Genomic DNA, 26,852 nt, shown 5'->3' with positions numbered 1-26,852 from the left:
CACACCGCTGTGTATGTAGGGCCTGTAGCGATAGGTGACCTCAAAATGGTAAATTCAATATATGCACATTACCAAATGCAAGAAGCACGTCAAATTGGACAGAGCCCATGTCTCTGTATGTACCCTTTACATAAGCGCAATTGCTACACCACACATGCTAAAGCTGTTCTCCAAATAAGTCATTAAACAAGTTTATGAATATTTGATTTATTTTGGACACAAACACTGATGTTGTTTTTTTTTTTTTTTAAAACATTAAGTTATCGTATTGTCAAAAATGCTGTACATTTTGTCCCTGCAAAAACTGCATAGCATAAACCTAGAATTGTTTCATTACAGTTATTACAAAACCAATTTTAGCTGGTTTAGGGAAAAAAAAAACATATAAAAATAGAAACAAAGTTACTAAAAATTAGAACTATTATAGTATTATAAACATTAGTCATAAATAAATCAGAACAAGTACAATTTCCATTACTGTAAAGTAATACTTATAACATGAAACGGAACAAAGGTACTGTAAAACATGTTGTGTCATTTCTGCACACAACAGCCCTGTATCTGGAACATACACACAGAGCACCATCAGGTCATAAGGGTCACAACTGATCATTGTGTAGCTCAAAGGGAATTTGTGTTATTGATTTGTTAATAAGCTTACATTGCCACCCTAATCTGCATTACATCAATCAGTAGTGCGTCTTCAGCAGGCGATACATGGTAATCTATTGGCTGCAAACTGCTGATTTAAGCTTAAATGTGCATCAGCCAAAGGAATTGAAGGATCACTTAGTGATTCAGTTTACAGAACATATGTACATATAAACATTTATAGTGCTTTTGGCTGCTCGTAGCTTATGTAAGCTTCTTCATAAAGTATAACTTCAAGTAGGCGATCGTAAGGAATATAAAAGTCATTATAGCCAACGCTAAATGGTTCTGCCATAGTCCCCAGGTGTCATATCCAATTCCTTGATTTGTTAAGTAGTCCTTGCCAGTGGTCCTGTAAAGAGTAATATAAAAGTGGTTAGTCATTGATCACATATTAGGCTGATCTACAGCACTATGAAGCTGGGAATTTTGTCAGCCCTTTAAAGCCCCATAAACAGTAGGTGATATTGTGAACAGAATTGCTAAGTGAGCGATATTGTTCACAATATTGTGTAGTGTATACACAACATCGTTAACTATGCACGCTCCCCAAGTTAATTATATCGGTCGCGGACGGTATCGTTTAGTGTGTATGGGGCTTAACAGTTTTATAAGCAATCTTGGTGTTATTATTTTTATCACACTCGCATATTCCACAGTGCTTGACAGACAACATTTATGCATTAAAAAATGCAAAGACAGCTGCAAAGTCGCAACTGAAAGAATGATTTTTATTCTTTCAGTTACGATTTTTCAGCATTTTGTTATGTTATAGTGTGTTTACATATGATTGCGGGAGCACCTTCAACCTAATACTCTATTATTTAACGAGTCCAGTTTTGAAGTTGGTCTAGTACAAATTATCCATATCTAACAACTTTAAGAGCAAAAGAGTATGTGCCATTCCTTCCATATTGTTGTATGACAACATTTATTCATTCACATTAGTCCCTGTCCCAGTGGAGTTTATATTCACCACCACACACACTTAAGCCAGGTGCACACTAGAGCAATCTCAGTCTGAAACTTTATTTACGGCCAAATTAGAATGACACGTCTTTTTAATGTGTACCTGTGATCTGCACACTTTGTGGGAGTTAGCTTTGTCTTCTGTTGGCGCTGCAAAATGTAGCTACGCACCAGCCCCCACATCAGTAAGTGTGTGTACTTTAATTTGTAAGACTGCAATTACCCTGCTTATATATTTTTGGATTGTTGGAGGAAATCAGAGCACTAAGAGCAGGCATTTCCAAACTATGGCCCTCCCAGCTGTTGTGAAACTACAAGTCCCATCATTCCTTGCCACAGCTTTGCGATTAGGGAATGCTAAAACTATGGCAGGGCATGCAGTGATGTGTCGTTTCACAACAGCTGGACATGCCTGACTTACCGGAAACCCATTCAACCAGTGGTTGTACATACAAACGCCACAGTGTTAAGTGTTAAAACATCAGTGCTTTTACCAGAATGGGAAGAGGGGGGCCCTAGACTGCACACCCTGTAATGAGAGGTGCTACCTTGCTGAGATTTATAGCTATATGCAAAACAGAGGGGGGTTTGCAGGTGCACTATACAATCATTACTTTTATGATTCATTTATGAGGATGTTGGCATACATTTATATACAAATATATCTACCTGCTCACCACGTTAAGGTCTCCTTACCAGAATGGCAAAGTAAAACTGATGCACAATGACCACCATCAAAGAAACACAGTTGTCATAAGCATTTATACACAAACTTAAAAATACAAAGGTACATTTGCAACCTAATATCATCACTACACGCTCATCTTCAAGTACAGGCTTACTGCATCTCTGTAATATGAACTGAAAGACACAACTACCATTTAAGTGTTATCATAAAAATGAAGATATTGAAGTCATTATTTAGCCACTTCTAGAAAAGAAGTGAAAGATAATGCCGATGATATGACTCACACGCTCGCGCGTCTATTGCTTTCGAATGGGGCCAAGGCGTGCCAAGCCATTCACCCAGATGAGAGCGGCTCCATCTGTAGTATAATGGTTGCAGGATAGGAAGTAATGGGAGCAGAGTTGGCAAATCTCACACAACACAGCTCTAGAAAATCAGACATCTTAGAGCTGTTTGTTTGGGGAGAGCTATAATAAGCAATGTTTAATGCCAGAAGTGATCATTCAGTCGACTATCAAAGGTTAACATGTTGAAAAGGTTAGAATGCCAACAAGAGGTTTTTTTACGTTATTTTTGTGTCTGTCGACACATGATGACATGGACACCTTATAAGTGTACCACGTCCTCTTGCATGACTTGCTGTGCTCGGCACACTATTATATTCTCCCTCTATGACCAAGGAACAAGTTGGTTTCATCAAAATCATGAAAAACCCATGTCAACCTTTTGCTTGTGTAGATCTAATGCATGTTGACCTTTTTATGTGACGTCCTTTTGACTATTCACCTAATGATCGCATACCATTTGTGCCCTTAGAAAGTTTCCTTCAGGAAGTCGGTCCTGATACCAATCCACAGAACCACCGGCCATTTACCTACATACATTCAATGTACACAGACAAAGTTGTTAACAAAGAATACATGATGTGTCACAAAATGTACACTTACACAAAGTCAGGGCTGCTCGCATTGCAAGGAGCGGGGTCATAATAAGTGGCGGTACTGTTTACACAGAAAGTCAGGCCGGGAAATTCATTTGCTTGAAGAGCCTGAAATGAGAAATAAATGTTATACAGTAAGCCCATTCACCAAGTACTACTGTACATAAACACAGAGACACTGACATTATTAGCATTGTACAGACTTTTTCATTTTCACTGTATATGAGAGTTGGGTCATCAATTGTTTAGGAACTTTAATTATCTTTAATTTTTACAGTGCCACCAGCCATTCATCACAGGGTATGCAGTCATTAGGTTGACACACCTAAGGTCGACATGCATTGGCTTCGGTAGACACCTCATCATTGGGTCGACACAAGCATTAGGTGGACATGGGCAGTCAAAAAGTCATCATGGGTTTTTTTGCATTTCTTTGAGCAGGCGTGTGCCGACAGGCAGTATTTTATGCCCTAGGGCAGTGGTTCCCAAACTATGCGCCGCAGCTCCCTGTATCCCTAGAGTAGGAACGGAGAAGGAGGGGGGGGGATCGCCCCCACCCAGGCAGCCAGAAGTCCTGCTCCCTCCCTCTTACCCTGCACTGACAGACACCCAGCAGCAGTGTCCCTGCCCGGCATCCTACTACTGCCTCCTCTGGCCATCCCCTTCCCATCCCACACTGTTCATGGCTCCTTACGGCAAGGAGGTCAGGACTCAGCAGGGTCTCCGCTGTCCGCTCTCAGTGCTGGGGACCCGGCTCACTCCACTGTCAGACTGACAGCGCTAGGCTGCGGGTAAGGAGCCGTGCAAGTGTTTGAGGGGAAGGGGATGGCTGCAGGTGGCAGAATGAATAATACATCAATATATACAGTATTAAGCATTCCCACAACGTATAGCAGGGTTTCCGCCAAGAAACCTTTCCAAATTTTATCAGTTCAGAACCATCGGTTTAATGAAAATAAAAAATTGAGCAGTAAGGAGTAAAATGTTTTAGTGACAATCAGTTTGAAAACCTTGTAAAAACAAGTGTCCAATCAACAGCTGTAACCTGTCTGTTTATGCAAGCGTGTAGGACTTACGGTCAGGCCATATCGGGGTATGCTGAAGTACTTCAACCAGGATATCCAATCCATTATAGATGTCAAATTCACAAGTAATCCAGAAAAGATCTACAAAGCAAAAATACATTTTAGCAATAGAAATAGATTTAAAAAGTCACATGTCTGTTTTCTAAATGATTACAGAATAGAACATTTACTAACAAGCATTTTTATTTAAGTAATTGAGGTATATTCAGTGCCCTGAGGGCGAGCTACGATGGCGAGCAGAGCCGATAGCTTGCCGTCATAGCTCGCCCTCAGTATTCAAGCCACCTCCCTTCACTCGCCATTTCCAACTCACTGGTTCATTTCAGCGAGGTGGAAACTGCGATTGCTGCCGTCAAAACGGCATTTGCAGCAAACCTAGCCATCCAAGGGAATCCTCACTGTCCTCTGAGGGGAGGATTTCACCAGAACATTGAATATGGCAAGCGGCCGGCGAAGGGGGTTAGACGGTGTGGATGGCTTGTTTTTAATGATCTTCGCTGAAAACAGGCCATCCTCGTTGAAAAAAAACCCTCGCCAGCAGCATTGAATACCACCCTTTGTCTTTCAATGGTGTATGCCAGTGATGGCTAACCTTGACACTCCAGCTGTTGTTGAACTACACATCCCAGCATGCCCCACATCAGATTTAGAATGGCCAAATAGTAAAACTGTAGCAGGGCATGCTAGGATGTGTAGTTCAACAACAGCTGGAGTGTCAAGGTTAGCCATCACTGGTGTATGATGCTGTAGATATTTATCCATTTTGCATATGGAAAGTTGCATTTGAATGCGCTACAATTTGAAATAGAATGCCTCGGAAGTCCAAAGCTAAAACAACAAAAATTATGCCTTACTTTACATCACAAGTTGTACAGTACCTCAATTCGCACAAATTGCAGTAAAGCCAAAAAATCCCAAAAACACATTCCTGCTGGTCTCTTGGCCCCGATCCCTTTTCAGTCAGCTGTGGCAGGCCACATAAAATCACTGCCTGGATCCAGGCACAACACAACCTGCAGCAGCCATGGTTGAAAGCTAAAAAAGTGAGCGATTTAGCTGACTTGGTGGGTGTTTATTAGCATTCTGATTGGTTTAGCCACAATTAAAATAGTTTTCACATTGTTTTTTGGAAGAGGTGCTCTGAGGAGTGATTTGATAGGTCTTTTAATGAAACTTAGTGAAAAAAATGGTGTTTATGCTGTATGTCAAGATGCTGAAAAAAACGGATGCGGGACCATTTGTCTACAACAAGAAGATAGACAGCCATTAGGTCGACACCATTAGTTCGACAACTCAATAGGTCGACACTGCCATTAGGTCGACATGGGTTTTTTTTCATTGTTTTTTTTTACCCAAATGTCGACACAGTCGACATGGACACAGTTTGAAGTGAACCGATTCGCTCGCGATGCTTCGGGCACGGTGCCTCGCTGCGCTCGGCACACTATTATAATCTAACCCCACGCCCTAGTGGATGGTAGGGCATGAAATACCGCCTGTCGGCACATTTCGGCTCAAAAAACAGTGAAAAAACCATGTCGACCTAGACACTGTCGACCTAATGGCATGTTGACCTAATGACATGTCAACCTAAAAGCATGTCGACCTATTGAGTTGTCGAACTAATGGTGTCGACCTAATGGCTGTCTATCTTCTTGTTGTAGACAAATAGTCCGGATACCGGAAAAAACAAAACTGATTTTGTACAACGAGGGGTGTTATTTATACGATTTTAGTGTAGATTTCTGGCGATTCTTAGTAAATGTGTGATTTTTCACTAAAATGTATGTTTTTTTTACAATGTTTGTACCCATGTTTATTTGCCATGAACTTGAGTGTTTGACATGCAACACCATGCAAATTAATCCTTGGTAAATATGCAATTCATGCAATTGCACCGCAATAAACTGCCAAATTGAATTTTGGTAAATTTCCCCCAAGGTGTACATATACAATACACTTAGCAAGCAGGCATGGTAATATAGAAACTACACTCACAATCATAAAGACAAAGCATATAGTCATTAGAAGGTTGGCGACAGCAACTACATCTTGTCCGGCTGCAATAGCTAGAGCCATAGAGGTGGCCGTGTAGGAGATCATCGTCAAAGTGAACATCATGGTGAAGAAAGCCCCTACAGTGGGTTTAAATCCTGAAGAGCAAAATAGAAATATATATATAGTCAACAGAGTATATAATTTAGACACACAGAACTGACAACTACAGGCTCCCACAGTAATCTGTATGGAGAAGTGCATTTCCTCTATCAGAACAGCTACACTATCAACACCAAGATATCTTGCTGGGAAGGTGGAAGCTATTCAATTAGCCATGCTGTTAAGCCCAACTAGAGAAATCGGAATTAGTGCCTACGTTATATGCTGTAATCTGCCTTAACGCATGCACTAAGGGCCTTATTCTGGTTCACTATAAGAGGCAAATTCCTTCTCAAATGGACAAAACCATGTGCACTGCAGGTGGGGCATATGTAACATGTGCAGAGAGAATTAGATATGGGTGGGGTTTTTCTTCAAAGTGAGATCTTTATTGCAGTGTAAAAATAAATCAGTCAGTATTTATCCTGAACAGAAACAAAATAACTCACCCAAATCTAATTCTCTCTGCTAATGTTACATCTGCCCCCCCTGCAGTGCACATGGTTTTGTCCATTTGATAAGGAATTTGCCTCTGAGAGTGAACCAGAATAAGGCCCTTAGGTTGGGGAAAGCTGGTTATCGCAACTAAACACCCAATTTAAGTCATTACCAGGCTGCGATGGGGACAAATGAATAGCTCCAGGTCCTACTTATTGGTGCTTTTCATATTGCGCTGAATTGAATTGCCCCACTGTGCACTGTATGCTTACCAATCATAAAATAGATAACACAGGTAAAAATAATGCTTGGCAGCGTCCTCATGGGAAGCAGATCTCCCAGCAACTTGGAGACGAAGTAAGACGACAATCTGTAGTAACCACTAATGTACTCGTGTCTGAAGGAAAAGAGAAGGATTAAAATACTTAGTAAATAACAGATTTGGTTGGAAGTTATACAGTACCTTCTCTACAGAATCTCTCTAAAAATATATAAACAGTTTCAATTCTAGCACATTGAAGATATTATGGGGGCATTAGCCCCCCGATTAACTAATCAAGGGGGTAATTCAATTATGCCTGATAGCCAGCACTAATCAGGGATTTTGTTTTACCTGCTAGGAAAAACAAAATCCTTGATAAGAGCTGTGTATTCATGATTGCAATTAGGAACACATTTTTTTGCACCTGGAAAAAAAGGATGATTGGTGTACCCTAAAAAAATAGCCATAAAAGTCAACAAAGTAATTGAATTCCCTTCTCAGACTTTTTGGGCACAGCTCAATTCCAGGAACTTTGTACATGAACTTTAGTCACATTTTTTCAGATGCTTTTAAAATCACAATCTTATTAAAGCCCGGCGTGATGGCTTGGGAAATACATTCAGATGTCAAGTTAAAAATGTTTGTAAGCCAGAAAGAAACTGGCCTAGCTGAGCCAATAGCAACATACCCGAGTACACCAATGGTTAGGACGCATAACACACACTTTTAAGGATAAAAACTCACTCACATGAATATTTTCTTCTCCACAATAAAGAGCTCTATGGCTGATACGCTGCTAAAACACTGGTTTGTAGTTATAAAAAACAAAGAGCCCACTCTGTAAAGAAATATAAGAAATATGGTTAATATACACACGCAGAACCCTGCTCATTCCCCACAGCATTTTGAAGATTATGTGGAGCTGCATGCATACACACTAAGTGAACATTTTCTATGACTAGCCAGAGTATCCGGACTGGTCATAGACTGACTCATGATAGACAGTCATATGGTCGACCACTAATGGTCAACAGTCACAAGGTCAACAGGGTCAAAAGGTAGACAGTCAAAAGGACGACAGGGTTTAAAGGTGGACAGGGTCTAAAGGTCGACATGAAAAAGGTAGACAGGCATTTTTTTTCTAAATTTTCAGCCGACAGGCGTTATTTCATGCCCTACCATCCACTAGGGCATGGAGGGAGAACAAAATACTGTGCCGAGCGCAGCGAGCCCGAAGCATGGTGAGCGGACGCGGTACACTTAGTGTCCATGTCGTCCTATGTCAACATAGACACCCTAAAAACATTAAAAACTCATGTCCACCTTTAGACCCTGTCCACCGTTAGACCGTCGACCATTAGTGGTCGACCATATGACTGTCTATCATGAGTCAGTCTATGTTTTATACCATAAACATCAGTGTGTATATGATGGGACACATCAATATAACATTTCTAGAATATAGTCTGCTATTTATTTGTTATGATGGAAATATTATTCAAAAAGTTTAGTTGGATACCACTCACTAATCTAATATTGTTTAACTCTTTACCATCCAGCTTGTTCATCAATTGTCCCACCCTGAAGGAACAAAAGCCTCATACATCCTTAGCCGCTCCTCCAAATCTAGCTTAATTTAGGTGTGGCAAAACCATATCTTCCTCTGAGTCGGATACCACCCACTTTTCCTCGACACCGGTGACCCATAACAGGTTTGACCTGCTAACAAGGTCTAATTACAGCAACACTCTGGAGGTGGCCGGGTGTGAGAGGGGACTTCTCGCTAAATGCGCAAAGTCACTCTTTACCACAGACACTTTATATTTAGGTATAGTGACCAACCTGTTTTGAATTCCATTCTGGTCTTCTTTTACACCAAAGAAAATGGCCCCGACAATAAGGGAGAGAACAAGAGTAACCAGTACCTGCACAGATAAGTAGAAAACACAAAACAATACTTAATAAATGAGGAAATGGCATAAAAGCTGCAAGCATTTTGCTATTATCAAGTTTAAGGTCACCCAATCACAAGGCGCTGGAGAGATATATCTTGCCCTATTACATGATAAATGGCTCTTTTTGCTTTTATTTAGAGCCACTTTCGGCACTTTATCAGGTGGAAAAAAATACAACAAAAAAACTATTACTTGTTTCTCCCCAGCTCTTATCACAATGACACAAACAAGTCAGACACACCACACTGTCTCAGCAAGTAAAAGGTGGACCAGGTATAATTACAAATATAATTGGTACTGGATATTTCACAGAAATATGAATGCCTGAAGGTGGCCATACATTACTCGCAGCAGTGTATGGCCATTCGATCATCTTTGAGGTGCACGGGACCTTCCTGGGTGACAGGAACGCATGCGGTCCTTCTGCACGTGATGTATCGCCAAGTCGGAGGTTGAACATGCAGAAGGTCTGACCTCTGACTCCAATCCGATGCCCACAAGACAACGGATCAGATTTAAACACAACCGATTTGGCCATTTTTCACCCGATTTCTCAGCCGATCCGTTGGAATCAGGCGAAAAGTGGCCAAATCGGACTAGTGTAATCAAATAAATCCAAACACTAAAATTTCTAGTTCGATTTAGGATTGTATTGTGTATTATTTATTAATCAGTTTCTTATATAGCGCGGCAAATTCTGCAGATTATACTCAAATCTACCTATCCTCTTCAGTTTTGCCACCATCTGTGTTGGTCCACATTACTAAGGATCTTCTGCCATTTTATCTTAGATGTCATCTCACCACTTTCCAAAAAAGACAAGCTTATTCTCAATATATCTCCCAGATTAACCCCTCCACTCTGCACAAGATCTGCGCTTCCTACCTACCTTCTCCCATACATGATCATAGGACATTTTGGGGGCTTATGGAATGCCCTCTAACACACAACAGAATTCCAGAGAAGCTTAACAAATTCCAGAACTACCCAAATAACCTCCATTACATATTATATCCAATTACACCCCCTCTAAAGAGTTAATGCATAATTTTGCATATTTTCCTTTTGTACACTCACATATCCCACTGACCCTAAGCCAACATTGCCTTGTAACTGGATGATACAGCCCATAAAGATCCCCTTAAAACAGGCTGGATCAATGTGGAATATGTAGCATTTATCCTTGTGTATCAGTGCATATTTCCCTATAGATTATAAACTTGTTACCAGGGCTCTCTGTGTCTCGGTTATAACCCATTCTTTGATAAACGGTTGCTCCCACACACTGGGGCAGATGTATTAAGCCTGGCAAAGAGATAAAGTGGAGATAAAGTAGAAGGAGATAAAGCACCAGCCAATCAGCTGTGTTTGAAATTTGACAGTTGGCAGTTGATTGGCTGGTGCGTTATCTCCTTCCACTTTATCTCTCTGCTAGGCTTAATAAATCTGCCCCACTGCCAGATTATCATTCCAACCAGCCAACCAGTTCTGATGTTTAACCAGCTAACTGCATTACCTACTGTAAAGTGCAATGAAATACTCTGGCGCTAGACAAGTAACTAAAAATTTTGGATATCTTTCTGTTGTGTGATTTACTATCATTATTGCTGATTTATTTAAACAATACTATGAAAAAGCTTAATAAAGCTTAAACCCTTTAAATATAGTTCACAGTATAGCACTGTCTGTATGTGATCAAGTGGCAATGATACAAAGGAACCAGCGAGGAGATTAGGAGATTACATTAAACGCTTTGACCTTTTCTGACAACTGCATTGTACAAAGGTGGGTAAAATATTTTCAAATTATTATCAGGCTGATTGTTTAAGTGAAAGCTGTAAAGATGTATTAGCTCTTAATTCCCAAATCTTTGGGGATAAGTGGGACTGTATTACTAAGAGCCCGCCAAAAAGATCAAGGGGCACGGATTAATTAGCCATTAAGCTAGTTGTGGTGGAAAACAAGGATCATATCAGAACCAATTTCAGTTGGGTAAGATGAAATGGTGTTTAACGAACTGTGTACCACGCATAGAAAGCTTTGGAAATCCAGCACTAATGAGATGTCGGAAACATTAAAGAGAAAGAAGGGTGCACACATTACAAAATGAGTTAAGACAATTACTGCCAATTACGTGGGAGCTAAGTCGTGTCACAAGTTTTTTGGATGCATAATTTTTTCCAATGCATTTAAGGCATTATGGGAACTTTAATTAAAAATAGATGTCTTTCTACAGGTTATCAATTATGGTGCCCATACAATTGTGTGATTTCGATGAATCGCACCGACAAATCCCATGGATCGCAAGCCAATTGCACGTGTGTCGAATCTTGCATCTCAATATATTATGTGCTGGGCATAATATCTATCGCTTCTGGGAATCCGGACACCCCCAAACACGGTCACGAGCCTGTTCGGGTTTTTCCGCCCAGACTCGAAGTGCGCCTATCCGGCGCCCGCGAATTCTCGCTGTCGGCTCACGAGATCCTGACATCGTCACTACGTCACTATATGTATATAAGGACGGCCGAGCGGGCACCATGTTCACTCCAGTCTAGGAGATTGAACAGTGTGCACGTCTGGCTGTCTTCCCTGGCGCCCGCGTGCATGCTCACTCTCCCACCCCGCTGTGCAACCTGCGTGGTGTAGTAGTTTTAACTACTACACTGCTGATAGTAACAAGTTCAACCTGCGTGGTGTAGTAGTTCTACACTGCTGATAGTGACAACCTGCGTGGTGTAGTAGTTTTAACTACTACACTGCTGATCGTGACAACCTGCTGAGTCTGACTGTAGTGTAGTGGTGCACTGACAGAGTCTGCGCTGTGCTGTATATTACATATTTATCCCTGTAGTCTGCGCCTGCCGGGTGACCTGGAAAACGTGCACTGTTGCAGGTACTTGAGGACCAGGGTTGGGAACCACTGCTCTATATGCTGCAGAGGATAGAGGAGCAGCAAAAGGCCATTCAAGCCTACACAGGCACCAACAACATAGGCAAAGAAGCGGGGATGCACCTAAATCAAGTGCATATACTAAAGCACGTGTGTCCCAGCTCCTGCCTAGGCCATCCCCTCTTACCCACCCCACTGCGGCCGCCTTACCTGTGCCTCCACTGTCGGCGGCCATGTTCCTGTAGGCACATATGTATGCGGCTACAGAAACATGGCCATCGGCCTCCACGGCTACATGGAGGAGGGCCCGGCCGCCTGTTCCCTCTGATGCCTGGCAGTGACAGACACTGGGTGGGGACGTCATGACGATGACGCCGCCCGCCCATGCGTCTGTAGAGAAGTAGGAGCAGGCAGGGAAGCTGGACCGGGAGTCGGGGACAGTGTGGCCGCAGCAAGCAGTGAAGAAAAGCTGGAAGCCGCAGCAGCTGCAGGACAGACGGAGAAACAGTAAGTGAGGATGAGGATCACACACACAATAAAAAAAATATATATATATCTGCTGTTTCCTGAGGTGTCCCTGTGTATAATAATAATAATGCCATGACACCACAGGCTGCTCCTCCTGTATAATCATTTATGTGTCATGGCATTACTTTTATTATATTATACAGGGGGAGCAGTCTGTGGTTTCATGGCATTATTATTATACAGGGGGAGCAGCCTGTGGTGTCATGGCATTCATTTTATATTATACAGGGGGAGCAGCCTGTGGTGTCATGGCATTATAATTATACAGGGGGACCTACAGATACAACCGGCCCTTTGAGGGTGACTAAACTGCTGATGTGGCCCCCGATGAATTTGAGTTTGACACCCCTGTACTAAAGGGTTATGTTTGGCCAGTAGGTTCCGCTCCTGTGCAGCTATTCCATTCATTGGCTTCTCTTTTCGACCCGTGTAAGAAACCCTTGGCCATTGACAATGTATTTGTGTATTGCTTCCGCTCACCTATCTTGCTGGAAAACAATTTCTTTTGGAAGCTCCGAGCAGATCTCAGTGCGCCCCAAATCATCAGCTGCTCCTTGGCTATATGTATTTAAATACCCATAATGTAAAATCAGCTAACATGGCATCCAACAGAGCTAGGGCCAAGCGGTGTAAGACTTCCAGAGCCAATTCTTTGAGCAAATGTGTAGACATTGGACAATCAAGCTATATAGTGGGGTTATCATTTATTAAACTGCTTGTAAGTCAGTACAAAAGGAAGCCAAAAAGGAACCAAGAGGGGGAAATGGCAAGTGAAGGGGAGGGAGTTGAATACTCTGATGGTGAGCTATCGGCACTGCTCGCAGTCAGGGGCATTAAATACCCCTCATTAAGTATAAATCCCAAATATATGCAACCAGGTTAATGATTATCATTTGAATCAATGGTTATTGTGGACACAATGAAACTTGTACTATGTAACTAAAATTAATTGACTAAAAACAGCCCTAGCAAATCAATATCAAATATGTTCCAAAAAAGCAAAACAGTAAAAATAAATAGGTTGGCCTGCAGCAACAAGCCAGAATTGTAGTCCACCATAGATGAAAATCCACCAGCTGTTTAACCCTTTGAGTGCCAACATCTGTGAGAGATGCGCAAAAATATCTGCTAAAAATGCCAGCGCTGCTCACATTTGTTATATGAATTCAAATTAAAAATGTTGTGTAAAAAAAGATTACATTTCCTATATAAGGTAAACCTTACAAGTCATTATGGTGAATAAAAATATTTGCTTGCCAATTTTCACAATGGGTTAAGCAATCAGACTGGGGCAAGCACAGGTCTATCATTGGTGGTGGGCAGGTCACACTCTTTATTGAAAAACAAATCAAAACATAGAAGCTTAATGATAATATATTATAATAGTTTAGAATTAACTGAAACATTTGCAAAATAATAAGTAGGCAATGCAAAAAAATATATGTTACAGCCATTCAATAGTTGGCTACAGAAATGCAGAAGGCAAGAACAGCAAGTTAACAAGGTAGTTGAGAGCTAAATGTAACAATTGCACATTTACCATAAATGAAATGTACAACAAACGAAGAACATGTATGGTATATTTATTGTGTTTTCTCTCCAATAATTTTATTCACATGGTACATTAAGGTGTACCAATTAAAAAATATATGTATCTTCTATAATGTAAATAGTATTTGTGCACACCATTCCTTCAGTACTTGGGACTGGTTTAAAAAAAAAAATCATAACTAGAAGGCAATATAAAAATAATATATATTAAACAGCACAAATAATAGGCTTACCTGGGCAATGGAAGCTTGAGGATTACCCAAGAGGTTTTTAATGGATCTCTTGGAGACCCATTTCAGCTGGTGGAAGAAGGAGGTGTTGTATGTGATTTGTCTGGAAAAAAAATTGGTCTTTATTTTTTCACCGCTTGACATTTTTTCCAGTTCGGCTTTTGTGTCCTTATAATAGCTGCTTTTGCAGAATTCTGTAGCCAACCTCTCCACCACCGTTTGTGAGCCATTATCATTCACTTTGTCTGTACCCAATAAAGAAGCAAAACAAATTATAGACTATCTTGAGCTTTGTATCCCTAAGATCTCTCAATATATAGACTGATAAATCTTATGCATTAGAGAATTGTTCTTCCTTCGGCCCACAAACACTATGCAATTTGGGCCCGATTTTTCATGCCCCCACTATCCACGCCGGCGTGGAGTTGATTTAATAGTGTGGCGAGCGCAGCGAGCCACCGCACCCGAAGCGTGGCAAGCGCAGCGAGCCCTGCAAGGGGACGCGGAATACATGTAACGTAATGCGCGTGCGCTCTCCATACTATATAAAATCAACTCCACGCCGACGTGGATAGTGGGGGTATGAAAAGGTCGGGAGGTCACATTCCGCTGCGCTCGTCACGCTTCGGAGTGGCGTGGATAGTGGGGGGTGGCGTGGATATTGGGGGGGGGGTGCGTAAATCACATTGTATGTCATCAAAGTGTATACTAAATTAAATGGCATGGCACCCTATAAAATCGCATGCGATTTCAAATGCGGTGCGAACCGATGTGATGCGATCTGATCTTACCGCCCAAGGCCAGAGAGCAGTGAATACATTACATAGGAAATCGCATGCAATAGCAGAATAGCCCACTAAGATATTTGCTTAGTGGGCACCTGGCTACTACATAAGTACCGATAAATCTTATGTGCAGCCGTCAGTGAGTCGGGTGTGGTGAGCAGGGACCGGAGAGCAGTCTTTTGGATAGACTGGGTGGCCGCCGATTGGCTGAGAGAGCTCAGCAGCCTCTGATTGGTTGAGAGCTCTCAGCCAATCAGCGGCCGCTCAGTCTTTTGAACAGGATTTTTTGTATTCTCCCACACATCTGCCTGCAGCTCCCCGGGTTAAATGTGATAAATCGGATCATAGCAAAATCTTGCTGAGATCTCCCAGGAAGCTGCCGGGAGAGCTCAGGGGAAGTCAGGGCACCATATTAATAAATAATCAATGGCCAATCGACACAAAGTTATTAAATGATAAAATAGCAAAGCAGACACGGTAATGACCTGAATACACCTTGTGCCATAATAAATTTCTATAATGTAATAATCCTTATGTCCAAATTATTAATAGTGCAAACTAATACATCATTCTAAAACTTTTATGCACAAGAAAGGTGATAATAGGGTAAAATAGGATGTAGTCAGTATCCATGCAGTCGGGGGTCCCAACGCCAACAGATGCTGATGGTATATATTAGGGTTAGTTTTAGGGTTAGGCTGGAGGAGGGTAAGGTTGCAGGAGGGGAAGGTTAGGGCTATGCTTAGAATACTCCCCTGATCCAATGGCATTCTGACCACAAGGATCCCGACCACTGGCATTTTATATCCAAATCATTTGCATACGATATCATTTTCAAAGAGTTTACAAGCATTACATCCTTTCCCTACACATATACATACTGTATATAGACATCTACACACACACATATATATATATATATATATATATATATATATACACACACAAACAATGTATATGTATGTATAGAGATAGATAGATAGATAGATAGATAGATAGATAGATAGATAGAGATATCACACACAAATATACTGTACACACACCTAGATCCAACTCTTCCAGATTGTTGAGGGCAACGGCTGTTGAGTCTCCATTGATTACATCCAAAAAGAAATCAGCAGGATTGTTATGAGATTCACATTCATAACCTAGGAAGACCAGAGATAAATTAATATAAAATATAATACAAATTCAATATACCGAATTAATGTTATCATATATCTATATCATCTATCTATCTATCTATCTATCTATCTATATATATATATATATATATATATATATATATATATATATATATATATCCCTGCTGCTTGTCTACATACTCAGGGGCAGATTTATTAAGCTCAGTAAAGTGATATAGAGTCTGGTTTTTATCACCGGCCAATCAGCTTCTAACTGTGAAGTTACAGGCTTGGTTTGAAAAATGACAGGTAGGAGCTGATTGGCCGGTGACAAAAACCAGACACTATCACTTCACCAAGCTTAATAAATCTACCCCCCAGGGAGGGCACCCAGCGCAGCTGTTCAGCGTGGGAGCAGTGGTTGATGCCGGTCTTCTGTGATATATATATATATATATATATCTCTTATATATTTGGCTACATCTGTCACTCAAAGTGTGTCTGGAGCTATAACGCTGGGTGGAGCCTCTGACTCACATGACTGACTCACATGACAGAGAACCAGCCCAGTGAGCCCACAGACAGTGCCAGACACCCTCTGCCTCCCCATGTTACCCAGCAAAGACACAGCTACTCACCACACACACCAGGTGAGCGCCCCACACCTCCATACCTCCCAACATGACCCTCTCCAGGAGGGACAGAATGCTCTGTTTGTGGACTTCCATCTTAATTTATGATTGTCATCACCTGTCATTTTAAACAGGGTAATTGATAAGAAAGGTGTTTAAGCACAGGTGATGGTAATCCATAAATTAAGAAGAAAGTCCAGAAACAGAGCAATGTGTCCCTCCTGGAGAGGGTCATGTTGGGTATGCACCTCCCTCACTTCCCTTCCCCCCCCCCCCCCCCCATTCACGGCATCCCCATGAATAAATGGCACATGCAAAACACTGACATGGCTATGGTCGACAATGAAAAAGGTTGATGATTTATTTTTCACTTTTTCAATGTTTTCATATTCATTCTCATGTGTCGACATGGACACCAATGAAGTGCCGCACTTATGTCAACATTTACATGTGTTGACCTTTCTGTGTTGATTTTTTCTTGTGGCGATTCGCGGCACCCCCCGCGATTTGCAGCACCCCCCCGCAATTCGCGGCACCCCCGGTGACTCCCGCAATCGCGGCCCCACCCCGTGACACACCCCCCCTCCTGCGATTCGCGGCACCCCGCGACCCTCCTTCCCACGATTCGCGCCAACCCCCTGGGCCCCCCCTCCCGCGGTTCACGGTGCCCCCCACGACCCCCCCTACCGTGATTCCCCACCCCTGACCCCCCCCCCTCCTGTCATTGCGGCAACCCCCCGCCCCCGCGACCCACCCTCCCGCGATTCACTGCAACCCCCGCGCCCCCCCATTCCACGATTCGCGGCACCCACACACCCCCCCCCCCCGCGACCCCCCTCCCGCAATTCACGGCATCCACCCACGACCCCTCCTCCCGTGATTCGCGGACACCCCTCACCTCTTCCCTCCCCCCCCCTACCCCCGCATGCGATTCACGGCAACCCCAGGATTAAATGGCACATGCAAAACACTGGCACGGCTATGGTCGACAATGAAAAAGGTTGACATGAGTTTTTGAAGATTTATTTTTCTTTTTTTGAATGTTTTCATATTCATTCTCATGTGTCGACATGGACACCGATGAAGTGCCACACTTATGTCAACATTTACATGTGTTGAACTTTCTGTGTTGATTTTTTCTTGTAGCAATTTTTTTCCAGTGACAACTATGAACTATGTGCACGTCAACCTACACATCATCAACCAATTCTTTGTATAATATATAACACCGGTTCGGTTTTACTGTAGGTGTTTTAAGTCAGATCTTTTACTGCTACTATTACTGTTTATGTAAATGCATTCTGAATGACAGCAACATCCTACCATCCTTCTACAAGAATATATAACCAACTAGGTGATTCATCGCGCCCCGTGCCCCCCCCCCCTCCCGCAATTCACCGACCCCCCGCGCACCCCCCCTCCCGCGATTCGCAACCCCTCCCACGCTTTGCGGACCCCCGCCCTCTCCCGCGATTCGCAGACACCTGCGCCCTCTCCCTCCCTTGATTCACGGCACCCCCCGCGCCCCTCCCGCAATTCACGGCACCCCTAAGCCCCTCTTTAGTACCCCGTATACTCACACACCCCTATCACTACCCAGCTTCCTGCTCTCCTGAACCGTAACTTCCATCACTGGGGAGTCGCTGACGCTGTTTTGCCCACATGCCCCTATCATGCCTCATAGCCCAGCCTCCTGCTCTCATGCACCCGAACTCCCACCCAGTAGGAGGAGACACTGACTAAGGGCCACCATCCTGTACTCCTGTACTGCCACACTGGACCCTCACCCACTGGCAGAAGCTGCACTGTGTCTCCCACCCTCCTCTTTAGTCCCCCTTATGCCCACACAACCCTATCACTACCCAGCCTCCTGTTTTCCTGTGTCGTGACCTCCGCCAGTGGGGAGCCGCTGACTCAGAAACACCCTACTATACTATTGCACACACACACCTAAACAACATACACACACAGCCCCCCCCCCACACCTACAAATGTCACTGTACCATCCACACTATCAATGTACATCTTACTCTGTAACCTCTTTTTAATTAAACAAAACAATACACACCCCCTTCCACATCATATGCTCTCTATTTAACACATTTCACCTATAACTCAAGTTACAATACAGGCCATCTTTCATACAATTCTAACCATCTTTCTCACAATACAAACGTTCACAAATTAAGGGGGCGCAGCCCCTTACGACGGTGTGAAGAGCGCCCGTAGGGCGCGATGAATCACCTAGTATAGATATATATACACACACACACACAGGGGGCCTTATTTAGATCTGAGCTCAGTACAAATTTGTTCGGAAAATGGGTAAAACCATGCGCACTGCAGGTGGAGCAGATGTAACATGTGCAGAGAGAGTTACAGTAGATTTGTGTGAGTTATTTTGTTTGCGTGCAGTGTCAATACTGGCTGCATTATTTTTACACTGCAATTTAGATTTCAGTTACAGCACACCCCACCCAAATTTAACTTTCTTTGCACAGGTTACATCTGACCCACCTGCAGTGCACATGGTTTTGCTCATTTTCCAAACAAATTTGTACTGAGCTCAGATCTGAATAAGGCCCAGAGAGAGAGAGAATACTATACACTCACATTATTTTAGTGCATTTATAGCTATCTCTGCATTGCATTAAGCGGTGTACACACGGGGGCGATATATTGCTGAGCAATATATTGCTCAGCATTGCTCAGTGTCTCCTTTTCATTAGCGACCAGAGACGGTCGCTGATAAAAGGGAATCTCTGCCGGGGGAGACGCAGAGGTAATCAGCTGGCAAGCTCCTGCGACCAACATAAGGGGGCTAAAAAACGGGAGCGCGTCCCGGCGATTTATCACCGGTGCACACTACAATTGCTGGCAATATGGTCACTCAGCGACCATATTGCCAGTGATTTTATGCCCGTGTGTACGCACCTGTACTTTTCAACTAACCCATTTGACACAACTCCTATTCTTTAGTACCTACTTCTAGATAGGACTTTTAAAGGAGTCCTCCTTCTCATATTCCCACTATTACTAGAGAAGCCTTACAGCATTGTAATGTCTCAGAGAGGATATTTCAGCATAAGGAATACATTCTTCTTAGCATTTATCCCTTTGAGTGCCAAGTGAATTTGTCAAAATTGGTGTGAAAATTGTCAATCAAACCTTTTTATTATTCATAATGACCTGCAATGTATGACCTGTTTCTTTATAGGAAATATCTTTTTTTACACAACATTTTTTTATTTGAGTTTATTTATCAAGAGTTATGGCGTGTACACACTTACGGGAGCGTGCATCGGGATCGCAAGGGTTAAAACCTGTGCGATCTGCATGCGATCCAGATGATTTTGACTATATAGTCAAAATCTCATGCACATTGTACAAGTGTGCACACCATTAGGGGCGCTGGCATTTTTAGCCAATATTTTGCATCTCTCTCACATAGATGTTGGCAGTCAAAGGGTTAATGGTCTGATGTGTATGTCCAGTAATGTGCGACAATCACTAAGTGGCCCTCTGGCATGTATTTTTTACATTAGCCGCCCTGCTCTAAGCAGCAATATCCAGTAGTTCTGTACACTTGTTTATTAAAATTAATGGGTACTTATACCCTAATGCAGGCATGTCCAAAGTCCGGCCCGGGGGCCAATTGCGGCCCACGCTGTCACTTTAAGCGGCCCGCAGCCTCCAGCCTGAAGCAGACAGAGCATCAGATGCGGGACGCACAGGACAATAAAGGTGGGTACCAGGCGAGCACAGGTCCCCACCTTTAGTGCAGCAGTGGGGAGGTGCTGGCCACCACAGTAAGATGTGTTTGGCCTCTTTCGGGTGAGTATGCGTCCAACCCTTGCTGCTATAATCATATATCACCCTCCTCTGCAATCACAGTGACAGCAGTGTGCGGGGAGGGGGGCAGCAAGGGGGAAGCTTGCTCCAGTAACATGCAGAGTGGAGGAGGGCGGGAGCCCAAGCATCTCCTGTCCTTGCAGTGCCTGCTTGCCTCTCCATCCTCTGGCTCACACAAGGGGCTGGGTAACATACAGAGAAGGGAGGGGGCAGGCAAGGGGTCATACAGTCAATGGGGGCAGAGTGGGGGATATACAGTGCTGGAGGACATACAGTAAATGGCAGTCATACAGTGAAGGAGGAGCAGGCTGGGGGACATACAGTGAATGGGGCAGATTAGGGGACATACAGTGAAGGAGGGGCAGGCTGGGGGACAGAGTAGGTGCAGAGTGGGGGACATGCAGTGAATGCGGGCAGGCTGGGGGAAATACAGAGAAGGGGGGGCAGGCTGGGGAATATACAGTGAAGGGGCAGGCTGGGGGACAGAGTGAATGGGGGCAGAGTGTAGGAACATTCTGATGCGATTAATGGTTCAAAGAATGTCAGGCTGAATGGTCGGCCCCCCACACATTTACACTTCACCAAATCTGGCCCTCATCGCAAAAAGTTTGGACACACCTGACCTAATGGGTACTTATAGGTTAGTTGGGCGCCCACTATAGTTAGTACGCTCATACCCCCCACTATCCATGTTGGCATGGAGTTGATATTATATAGTGTGGCGAGCGCAGCGAGCCACCGAGCCCCGCGAGGGGAAGCGGAAAACTAAGCAAATGGCTTAGTGGGCGCCCAACTAACATAGAAGTACCAATTAATGTTATGTTTGCACTTTCCTCAAAAATCATTATTTCCCAGAGCAAAGAGTCCTAATAAGTGTGTGATATTATTAAGGACCACTGAATCTCTGTCAGAATGTCTTACCTAGTTCTGTAAAGTAATCCAGCGCATGCTCAGTAGGCCCATGATATAGCATTCTGCCTCCAGCCAGCAAGGTCATGCTACTAAATAGCCTGAAGATGGAATAGCGTGGCTGGTGTATAGAGAAGATGATGGTCTTTCCTTGGTTTGACATCCTACAAATGGTAAAAAAAAAAGATTAAAATTAAAAAAAAGTATTTCTAGGTGTTTGCATGAAGACTGACAAAAAACTATGGCCACTGTTCTCCAGTATTAAAAACGATGCCTGGGCAGAGGTTACAAAGGTGGTCATAAAAGCAGAGGGCTGCAAACTACTCTGAGAGATACAAGTATTTATGTGCATCCTTTACTCCATGTTTTTCTCTCTAAAGAGATCTTGTTTTAGTCTTGCCATTTTCAGGCAAACCTTACACCCACCCAGGTGGCATTATGGGAATCCAATAAAGATGTACTAAAGCTTTCTATTGTTTTGCCAACCACACTAATGTAAACTAATCATGTTTCACTAACAAATACTGGAACTGGCACTAATGGGATTGCCACCTGAACAATGGTCTTTCCTAAAGGAATATATTCAGGGTTTGACATATGCAGTGATTAAATATATTACAATGATTAGGAACATAGGGGTTGAAGCAGTGATAAGGCTGATTGGCCGGTGATTAATACCAGGCACTTTATCACTTCTCCTCCCTTATCACTGCTTCATACATCAACCCCTATGGTCCTAATCATTGTCCCTTATCGCTGCTTCATACATCTACCCAATAATATCATATTATGGTTTGTATAAACGGCACTTGTTTCCTAGCATGGCGCCCCCGATTTTGATCGAAGTACATCGCATCGTATGCAATATAGCGGCATGCAATGTGATTTTTAATTGTACAAGCACCCTGATGGGTGCTTACAATGTTAAATGCACCCCCATCGTCAACGCCACCCCCACTATCAACAGCAACCCGAAGCGTGGCGAGCGCAGCGTGCCCGCTAGGGGCGGCGGTACGCGTCCTCCGACCTTTTCATTCCCCACTATCCACGTCGTCGTGGAGTTGATTTCAGATAGTGTGGCGAGCGCAGCGAGCCACCAAGTCCGAAGCGTGGCGAGCCCCGCAAATTACTTTACATGTATTCCGCGTGCGCTCGCCACACTATCTAACTCCACACCGACGTGGATAGCGGGTGTAAGAAAAGGTCAGAGGACGCGTACCGCCGCTCCTCACTGCGCTCGCCACGCTTCGGGTTGGCGTTGATAGTGGGGGTGGCGTTTACAATGGGGGTGCATTTAACATTGTAAGCACGCATCAGGGTGCTTGTACAAATAAAAAAAAATGCTGGCATGCGATATTTAATTGTACATTCCTGTTAATTTACGTGAATATTGCATCGCATACCACTATATACGGTATGCGAGGGGCGTCGTGCTAGGAAACAAGTACCGTATAAAAACTGTATTCCCAGAGAAGGGGAATACTTTCTCAGAGACCCCCAACAGTGCACGTATTCCAAGTATCCTTACAGAATCACAAGTGAAATAATTAGCTCCACCTGTAGATTTTTTAAACTGTCAGTGAGTAGTAAGTGCACTTGTGTGGTGAGCTGTTGGGGGTACTTGAGGACCGAGTTTGGAAATTGCTGATCTAAGGCATGAGGAATTTTTAAAACACAAGCAAAAAAAATATATATATTGACAATTAAATCTGCACTAACACAAGTAGGTAACAAATTCTACCCAGTCACCTCGACTCTGCTGCATGTAACACATTATTCCCAATCATCTGCAATACATCAATTAATAATAAATGAATACTTGCTTAAATCAGACAAGTGAGAGGGAGAAACAATCAAAACTAGCGGGCTTACAATAAGCTGCCACTACCTTACGATTTTTAGCCATGGCTGAAGGTAAGGGGAACCTTGGTAAAATAATTTACTATTATAGATGAGCATGCAACCTTAAAATCAATGGCATGAACTCAAAGGAGAGTGTAAAGAGGAATATCCTGTTAAGTCAGTTAAGCATTGAATAGATTACACATTAGGAAACGTTTAACGGTTCCATCACCTTTTCAGCAGCAACAGAACAGCATTAGCAGTGCTGGCATCCAAACCAGTAGTTGGCTCATCCAAGAATAAAATCCCAGGGTCAGTGATGAGCTCCATACCAATGTTTGTCCTTTTCCTCTCCCCACCAGATACACCGCGAATTAGTTGGGTGCCAACCTAAAACAAAAATACAGACCTGTTACATTTGCATATAATACGAGCAACAACAACATTTTGAATGTCAGGATATTTGGAGACACCCCTATGCAGATGTTACATCTTACCTTCGAGTCAGCCACTTTGGTTAATCCAAGTTCCTTGATGATCTGATTGATGCGCTCATCCTTCTCCTTTTGCCTCACTGCTCTTGGTAATCTAAGGGCTGCAGAGAACTGCAGGTTCTCCCTAACCGTCAATGTTCCCATCACAACATCATCCTTAAAGAGAAACATGCCAATAAATATTTACAATGAAAAAAAACCCAAGTTATTATTAAAGCCACGGTGGCAAAACGTAAAGCAATTAAGGTATGATGAGTAAGAAAGCACTAACAATCAGCTTCTACAGTAACTTTTATTTTTTACACGCTGTTCGAAAAAGGACAGGGGAGCTGATTGGTTAATTTGTTATCGCTCTCAAAGTTTGGGTAGAACCCTTCCTAAGAAACAGTGGTAAGGACATACTGTACTAAGTATAGTTAATGCAATACCTACTCCTATTTGCAACAAAAAAACTTGTTATAGTCAAAATTACTATGCTTAAAATTTTTAAAACCATACTGGTGAAAAAAAGTGAATGAGTAGAGGATACTAGTAAGTGGTAGATTTTACCTAGGGTCTACAAGGCTCCAGCCCACCCAGAGCCCTCTGCTTCCCCTTCTCAGGCAGAGTATAATTGTGTGCCAAGAGCATGGCACATACGGTGACCAGGTCAGCAGATTTCAATATATAGACACAAAAAATATATATGAAAAACTCATGTTTCCTTTGTTGACCATTTCAAAGTCGACCTTTTGCTTGTGTCAACCTTTTTTATGTGTCCACCAATATTGGACAATGTTTTGACTATCAACCTAATGATCCACACCCTTGTAGCTCTGATATCACTTGCCCTCAAAAAGATCTTCCCATTTGTAAAAGTATTACCCATCATATCACATGCTTCTATTTACTACATTAACTTACCTGCACAACATAGCCAGAGAGGCATTTGAAGTTAGGTGGCTGTGGCTTCCCGTCTATGAGCACCTCACCAGTGAGGCCATTTGGATCTTTCCTAGCAGCAAGAACATCCAGGAGCCTGAAGTGTAAACAGCAAGTTGCAGTGATTTCAGGTTCTGTGTTTATCCATAGGTGCCAACACACCCCACACCTGCACATTACTTGTACACCGAGGGGGAGATATAGTGGCATGCATCATGTTGCTATAGCAGCGGCTCTTCCTGCTTCAAGTAATTAAATAAATGGCCTCTTTAATGGTGGACAGAAAGAACAGGCTGATGCCCATTTTTGGAATTATAGCACCCTGAAGTATAAGAATTTTTTTTCAAAGCACCCCTAAGCCAAAGGTGTCTTACTGAGAAATTTAGAAAATAATATTAAATTAAATGAATTGGTAAGTCGTCCTTAGGTTTAGTTATGTGGAGAGGGACAGGATTCACTGGTTAGTCCACATAATTTATGATTGGCAGATACCGGCACTGGTTTTGCCTATTACAATTACCATAAATAATTTTCATTGGTCCTGAACCACCAACCAGAGGCACCCCTGTAAGTGTCCCGACTCACCCTGGGGTGCCAGGGCACACCGTTTGGAAACCACTGTCCCCATTTTCATTGTGCGTGTGTAAGATCTTGTATGCAGCCCGACACCAACAAACAGGCTTCGCAGGATAGCACACATTCCAGCAGATTACCCTGACTATATGTGTAAAAATGACAAGCCACAAAAGTGCGCTTAGTTTTTAATAATGTCTAGCTTTTCCATTCATACAATAGTATGACAGGAGCAAAATTATTAGAGTGCAGATATTGTAAAGACAAAGTCAATTTTTTTATGCTGTCCGCTTTCATTTCAATGTTTTGATTCATCAATGTTTAATGTAAACGTGGCCATAAACTGCTGCGACTTCTCTACATTGTAGATGCAGCCGATCAGGATCGCATGTGGTTATTTTGCATGTGATCCCAGAAAGTGCTGCTGGAGGCTGTATGATCCAACAGATCCTACATGCATCACCTGCGATCTAGGGGCTCCGTTTCGATGTGCATGGGGCCGCAACACATGCGATATGCTCAATATCGACTGATTTCTCAGGCCAAATCGCACTAGTGTATGGCCACCTTAAGTGGCAAATAGCACTAGTTCTAGCACATTTTTCACTTACCACCTCTTCTTATATATCTCTGTATTTATGTACACACCCAAATGTGCACAGCAATCATCTCACTATCCAATGCATAAAAGAGTAAAGCTGGGTACACACTAGAGGATAGGTCGCCCCAAAACGGTGGAACAGGCTGACAATACCCACTCCCATTCTCCGAATGCCCCACCATGGCTGGCAGCTCCCAGCAGCGACAAGATGTGCACTTTGACAGTCCCAGCTTCATGCATGGTCCAGTCATGGTCACTGGGTACACATAGTCTAGTGTGTACCCTGCTTTACACTGTAATGCAGTCCAACACATACACTCACTGAACAGAACAAACATAAGTACAGGAATCCTGAAACCTTCTTCCAGATTTATCTGCATCAGCACATATAATAATGGTCTCATTAACTATTCAAACTGTAACTTCAATTAACTAGTATAAATCTATAAACATAAGATTCCATTCATGAAGCATTACTTACGATGATTTGCCACTGCCAGTAGGTCCCAAAATTGCATTTAGTCCAGGACGCATAATTCCACTGGAAACATAAAAATGTAAACAGGTAAACAAATCTGTAGAGTGCAGTAATAGAAACAAATATTTCACAAGAAACATGATTTGTGCATAATAAATATTACAAAGAAATTACCTATTTTCCAAATATCAACAACAAACTGTAACTACTTGATTCCCTTCTCCTAAAAATGATGGGCTGAATATCAGGTAGGACATTAAGGCACGATGAGCAAGCATCCTGGCAGTTGGGACG

The 26,852-nt window shown here is 42.8% G+C and overlaps 1 protein-coding gene across 1 annotated transcript; it reads right to left on the bottom strand.

Annotated features, from left to right (window-relative positions):
• Positions 1-191: 191 nt before the first annotated feature.
• Positions 192-26,618, bottom strand: ABCG2 (ATP binding cassette subfamily G member 2 (JR blood group)). The gene is made up of 14 exons (XM_083179141.1): positions 26,562-26,618; positions 24,889-25,003; positions 23,989-24,141; positions 23,724-23,881; positions 21,662-21,813; positions 16,176-16,280; positions 14,351-14,592; positions 9,033-9,115; positions 7,939-8,028; positions 7,201-7,325; positions 6,332-6,486; positions 4,325-4,414; positions 3,256-3,356; positions 192-1,003 (listed from the first exon to the last, which is right to left on the bottom strand). The coding sequence occupies exons 1-14, from the start codon at positions 26,612-26,614 to the stop codon at positions 856-858; spliced, it is 1,770 nt and encodes a 589-aa protein (XP_083035267.1). The 5' UTR covers positions 26,615-26,618; the 3' UTR covers positions 192-855.
• Between the last annotated feature and the right edge of the window lie 234 nt (positions 26,619-26,852).

Source organism: Crinia signifera, chromosome 1 (genome assembly GCF_055691185.1).
Source record: "Crinia signifera chromosome 1, ASM5569118v1, whole genome shotgun sequence".
Classification (NCBI taxonomy): Eukaryota; Metazoa; Chordata; class Amphibia; order Anura; family Myobatrachidae; genus Crinia; species Crinia signifera.
Note: the sequence above shows the minus strand (reverse complement) of the source record. Positions and strands in the feature narration are given on the sequence as shown.

Excerpts from the sequence above, each read along its gene's own strand:
- ABCG2 (XM_083179141.1), bottom strand. The coding sequence starts at position 26,614 with ATGCGTCCTGGACTAAATGCAATTTTGGGACCTACTGGCAGTGGCAAA. Across the intron at positions 9,116-14,350 it reads CTCAAGCTTCCATTGCCCAG|GTACTGGTTACTCTTGTTCT; the intron begins GTAAGCCTATTA and ends TTATCTGTGCAG. Across the intron at positions 6,487-7,200 it reads TGTTATCTATTTTATGATTG|GATTTAAACCCACTGTAGGG; the intron begins GTAAGCATACAG and ends TTTGCTCTTCAG.